Raw genomic sequence first — 6,189 nt, 5'->3', positions numbered from 1 at the left:
GAAGGGACTTTCCTCCCATAACTTTAGGAGACATGCAATCCCATGGTTTTCTTGTCTCCAGCCCACACTTAATGTGCTGAGGAATTAAGAATGTTTGAGTTGCCAGAATGGAAAGTGAGCTGCTGGGATAGTGTTAGATGCTCTCTTGTAACACAGTTGATTTCTGCCAGGGAGAACTGTCAGTGATCTTCTGCAATCTTTGATTGTCGACCTAACTACTTCTTAGCAGCAGAATCTCTTATTAGTTCCCATTTTCTTTATCTACTAACAATCACTTTTAATTTTCATATTGAGTTTTTGCTAACTTGTACTGAAATGTTGGTTGACAGCCTGATGGCAGGTTCTTTGGAAATTGAGATTACTTGTTGCTAAAAAAATCACTTTGTGCAGCTCAATAAAAATAAGAAACGATACTAAAGGTACTATAATATATTTTCTTGTAGACAGTGATGCTTTCAAGCAACTCCATATTTATTTTACATTTATAACATTCTATTATTTGTATTTATATAGATTATATATAAAATTAAACTCAATAGTGAAAGTGTAAGATCCAATGTGAAGCTTCACAGCTTCAAAATGGCTGTTCTAACAGTATAAAAGTTCCTTGAGAGGTACAGAGTTTTGGTCTGTTTAACTTCAATGTGTGATATCTTTATTTTTAATTTCTTTTTCATTTTTTAAAATTTTTTATTAATTACACTTTATTCATTTTGTATCCCCCCATAAGCCCCTCCCTCCTCCCCTGCCAATCCCACCCTCCCTCCCCTTTCTGCATGCATGCCCCTCCCCAAGTCCACTGATAGGGGAGGTTCTCCTCTTCTTTCTGATCTTAGTCTATCAGTTCTCATCAAAAGTGGCTGCATTGTCCTCTACTGTGGCCTGGTAAGGCTGCTCCCCCCTCAGGGGGAAGTGATCAACGAGCAGGCCAATCAGATTATGTCAGAGGCAGTCCCTCTTCCCATTACTATGTAACCCACTTGGACACTGAACTGCCATGGGCTACACAGGGGTTCCAGGTCATCTCCACGAATAGTCCTTGGTTGGAGTATGATTTTCTGGGAAGTTCCCTGTGTTCAAATTATCTTGTTCTGTTGCTCTCCTTGTGGAGTTCCCGTCCCCTCCAGCTCTTACTATTTCCCACTTCTTACACAAAATTCCATTCACTCTGCCCATCAGTTGTCCATCAGGCTCAGCATCTGCTTTGACAGTCTATACTGCAGAAGCTTTCAGAGGCCCTCTGTGGCAGGTTTCAAGGTTGTTTCCTGTTTTCTTCTGGCTTTCAGAGGCCCTCTGTAGCAGGTTCCGAGGTTGTTTCCTATTTTCTTTTTCTTCTGATGTCCAGCCTCTTTGCCTTTCAGGATGGGGATTGAACATTTTAGTTAGGGTCCTCTCTTTTGCTTAGTTTGTTTAGATGTACAGATTTTAGTGGGTTTATTCTATATTGTATGTTTATATGAGTGAGTAGATACCATGTGTGTCTTTTTGCTTCTGGGACAACTCACTCAGGATGATCCTTTCCAGGTCCCACCATTTACCTGCAAATTTCATGATTTCCTTATTTTTCATTGATGAGTAATACTCCATTTGAAAGTAAAATAACAATTAACTACAGTCTACCTTTGTCCAGGAAAAAATTCTCATTTCTGAAGAGGCAGCTAAAGTTCTCATGAGCACTGAAATGAGCATTTTATTTCATGTCTCTTAACCACTAGTCATACTAATATGGTCTTCATATTCTTGACATCTGCTCACTGGCTGTGACAGCTTTTATTTATATTTTTAATTACAAAGTTTTAACAAGCAAACATATCCCAAATAGATATTTTTGACCCAGGTATCTGTCATGAACTCCAAAAAAGTACAGCTAGTTCCTTGTTCATGAACCCTTGTATGTATTACTCAAGCACATCACATCCATCCTGTTCAAATGCATACTCTTCTTAAAGCCCTGCCGTTAGACATGCTTTTCTTTCTGAGATGCAGAATGAGAGATGTAGTTCTTCCCCTTTCTTATTGTTAGCAGACCATGTGATTCACAGATTAGCAGCATGAATCTCTCTCTACTACATAATGAACTCTATTCTGATTAGTGGATCTTGGTGAATTCTCCACAAAACGCCACCTAAAGAACACACACACGCACTTCATGTACACCTAAAAGAAAATTGGAAAACATTAAATGATCCTCCACTTACATTTTATTGCATGAATATGAATGTGAATATAAACCTTTCTCAGTCTGAGGCATTAGTAATCACCAATTTCACTACACATCATAGTTATATTATCAGAATTCTGAGGATCAGATGCATTTCATCCTCTAAATATCAGGGGATTAAGCCATAGTATCTCAAGGCCAGCCTTACTTTCTTACTTTGGCTTCTGTCTTTCCTTTCTTCCTATATCTTGTATCCAATTCAAGCACTGTATGGAACTCCCTGAAGATATATTTCACTACGTGAGAAGATCAGAATACGTGTTTTTTTTTTGTGTGTGTGTGTGTGTGTGTGTGTGATCAGAAATAGCATAAGAATGATGCATACTCTGTCTTTTGAAAGCCCTGCATGATCCATTGTGAACCCATCACCATCCAGAAACTGTGGGAGTATAATCTCTAGCATAGTCCCAATAGCATGTATGTTCCTCTTACTGGAAGAAGTTACTATGTACTGATACAGTTGGGCATTACGTCATCACCTGCCAGCTCTTTCCTCTAAACATCTATCCCTAAACTACATAGAACTGAGAAGAGAATAATAAACAGCACTTTGTTCTCCTGATACACATTAAATATGAGCTTTGTGCATCTTTGTCCCCTTAGGGATCCTTGGAGATAATTAGGGAGGGCTTGGTGACGATGAGCTCACCATAAAACCTACCCTGCAGGTGTTCCCAGCACCTTGTAGGCCCCAGACCCTGCATGAGTCATCATCAAGAATAGCAAGAATTTTTGTATGTGAAAAGTGTTTCTGCAGAAGCCACTAGAGAAAGTGAGACTCTCAGGTATGACCCTCAAAAGCTCCTCTGATCTCAGTGCAGCTTCCTCTAAGCATAATTAGCATTCTGAAGCAAGGCCAACTCTCAGGCACAGCAGTGAGTAAAGAATCTTTTGCAAAGTGCAGCCACATAGTGGGTCTGAGAGAAAAAAGCGTTCCAAAATTAGGACAGTGAATGGGAAACACAGGGTCAAACTCTGAGCAACGAGTACTCTGTGTTTAAGATGGAGTTGGAATTTTCAAACATTGAGCCATAAACTTCACATTGGAATGGACCCCTTGACCATTTAGTATTTCTATATTTGTACGGAACATTTGATCTTTGTATTTCTGTAACTCCTATAGCCATATTTGTGGTGGGATGAAAACCAGAGAAAAAGAAACTGTTAAAAACTTGATTAATATGCATAATATTCTTTTCATTTTATTCTTTTGTATTTTTATTTTTCGATTATTATTATAAATAGGTTCTTCTCTCAAAAAATAAGTCCTGGCCACAGCTTCTCCTACCTCCACACCTCCCAACTCCTACAGTTCCCTCTCCCCTAGGTCTACTTCTCTTCCATTTCCTCTTCAGAAAAGAACTTGAAGAACAACAAAACAAAACAAGATACAGTAAGACAAGACAAAGAGCTCCTGAAGCTGGACAATTCAGTTCTTAATACAATATAAATTCTATCCATGCATGAATGCATTCATCATCCATTCATCTACCCACCCACTGTAATAGATACTAAATTGTGTGGGTTACTGTTCCAGGAACAGCAATCCAGGAAAAGCAGCCTTGAAAAGGAGGGGGATAATTTAGGGGTAAGATCATTTAATCTTTGCTTAAATAATGTCTTACCCTTAACACTATCCCAAGAACTACTTTTATTACTGCTGGCCATGTTAACAATGTCATTCCTTGCTCAGGCCTCCAAAGTAAAGAGCTAGAGTTGAGGGAATAACATCAAGAAGTAAAAACATTAGTATAAGATTTATCTGCTGAAATATTAACACGAGTAAAGACAGTAAGACAAACTGCCCTTGAAGTTGTATTTATAATCACTTCTTAATTATCTTATTTGCATACCCACTCTTTAATCATTTGTTGTGACCCTGCCATGTGGAACGTAATCTGCATAATTCATAAAATAGGAAAGACTTAGTTGAGAACATAGAAACAAAACACGAAAACTGAATAGAAAGCAAAACACATGACATATGGAGACAATTTTTTCTCAAAAATGAAATAGCTAGCTATTCTGAAAGATAAAAACTCTGGTTGTCACCATGTAAACATGTGGAACTTGTGATCAGAAACAGATGTAGACATGCAAATGTCACACGACAGCTTGTTTCCGTATCTATGTGTTACTTGTAATGGATGTTCATCTCTGTTACTATGGGTTAAATGATGTGACATAGTGATTCTGAAAGTGATTGGTGACTGAAAGGCATACACTGTGTGTAATGAACCAATGCTCTATTTGTGCAACAACTAATCCATATCTGCCTTTGTTCCCCAGCACATATTTCATTGCTCACAGCAGTGACCTCCACAGGGCCTGTCCGAGGGCATGACAGAGAACCAGACATGGGTCCCAGAGTTCACCCTGCAGGGATTCCAACTCAGCCCAAGGATGCAGATACTCCTCTGCTGCCTCTTCTCCCTGTTCTACACTTTGACTCTGTTGGGGAATGGAGTCATTCTGGGGCTCATCTGGCTCGACTCCAAACTTCACACCCCCATGTACTTCTTCCTCTCCCATCTGGCCATCGTTGACATTTCATATGCTTCCAACAATGTCCCCAAGATGTTGGCAAACCTTCTTGATAAGAAAAAAACTATTTATTTTGCTCCATGTATAATGCAGACATTTTTGTACATGGCTTTTGCTCACACTGAGTGTCTCATCCTGGTGATGATGTCTTACGATCGGTTTGTGGCCATCTGCCACCCCTTACAATACTCTGTCATCATGAGCTGGAAAGTGTGCACCAGCATGGCTGTTGTTTCCTGGACCTGTGGCTCCCTCTTGGCCCTGGTCCACGTTGTTCTCATCCTGAGGCTGCCCTTCTGTGGTCCTCATAAAATCAACCACTTCTTCTGTGAAATCCTGTCTGTCCTCAAGCTGGCCTGTGCTGACACAACACTCAACCAAATTGTCATTTTCGCAGCTTCTGTGTTCATCTTAGTGGGACCACTGTGCTTGGTTCTGATCTCCTACACACGCATCCTGGTGGCCATCCTGAGGATCCAGTCAGGGGAGGGTCGCAGAAAGGCCTTCTCCACCTGCTCCTCCCACCTCTGTGTGGTTGGGCTCTTCTTTGGCAGCGCCATAGTCATGTACATGGCCCCCAAGTCCCAGCACCCTGAAACACAGCAGAAGATCCTTTCCCTGTTTTACAGCCTTTTCAACCCCATGCTGAACCCCCTGATCTACAGTCTGAGGAATGCTGAGGTCAAAGGTGCTGTGAAGAGAGTGTTGTGGAAACAGAGATCAAGGTGAATACCAAAGGGAGATGTTGAAATATACAGTGTATTTTCTATGAGATTGTGGGAATGGAAATAAAAATGCCTTACAGTCTGATTGCATAGATTTCTGAGGTCATGAGCATATGTTCATTAGAGTTTACCCCTAAGCGCTAACCAAATTCCAAAGCACAGTCAGGAAAGCACAGATAGTACAGGTCACAAGAAGTCAGGAGGCAGCAAAGCAAAGGTGCAGTTAGCCATGAATTCCTCCTGTCTCTTCCATTACCACCTAGAGATTTGGTTTCTCATTATTTAAGGTGTAGTTCTTGATGACTTCCTTTAAAGTGATTTTCATCACTTTCAACGTAAGTTTATGTTAATGAGCCTATATATAAGTTGCTCCAATATATACCTCTCACAATGTAGGGTAAATACTGGTCTTGATTAAGCAACTTCTACTGAGAATGTAACAAGGGTCAGGAATGAAGAGAGTACCCAGTACATGACTTTACTAGGAAAATCACCCAAATGAGCAGGTAATTCTAGTCCTATGGAAAGCAAGGTTTAATTGTGTGTGTTTTCTTTTTTCTTTTAAGTGAAAGGAAAAGAACAGTCAAGTTGTTTGTTTAATTTCCTCTCACTCTGCAACATTTAACTGTAATAGATTTTTCAGAGAAACTGTAATTAGAATAAACACAAAAGAAGGCCTTTGAGGAATTTAGATTACAA

The 6,189-nt window shown here is 40.0% G+C and overlaps 1 protein-coding gene across 1 annotated transcript; it reads left to right on the top strand.

Moving 5' to 3' along the window:
• The first annotated feature begins 4,561 nt into the window (after positions 1-4,561).
• Positions 4,562-5,494, top strand: LOC129669955 (olfactory receptor 2A5). Its single transcript, XM_055598325.1, has one exon. The coding sequence runs from the start codon at positions 4,562-4,564 to the stop codon at positions 5,492-5,494; it is 933 nt and encodes a 310-aa protein (XP_055454300.1).
• The last annotated feature ends 695 nt before the right edge of the window (positions 5,495-6,189 follow it).

Source organism: Psammomys obesus, unplaced genomic scaffold (assembly GCF_907164565.1).
Source record: "Psammomys obesus unplaced genomic scaffold, mPsaObe1.curated_primary_1811, whole genome shotgun sequence".
NCBI classification, from domain to species: Eukaryota; Metazoa; Chordata; class Mammalia; order Rodentia; family Muridae; genus Psammomys; species Psammomys obesus.
This window is presented reverse-complemented; position numbering and strand designations above follow the sequence as displayed.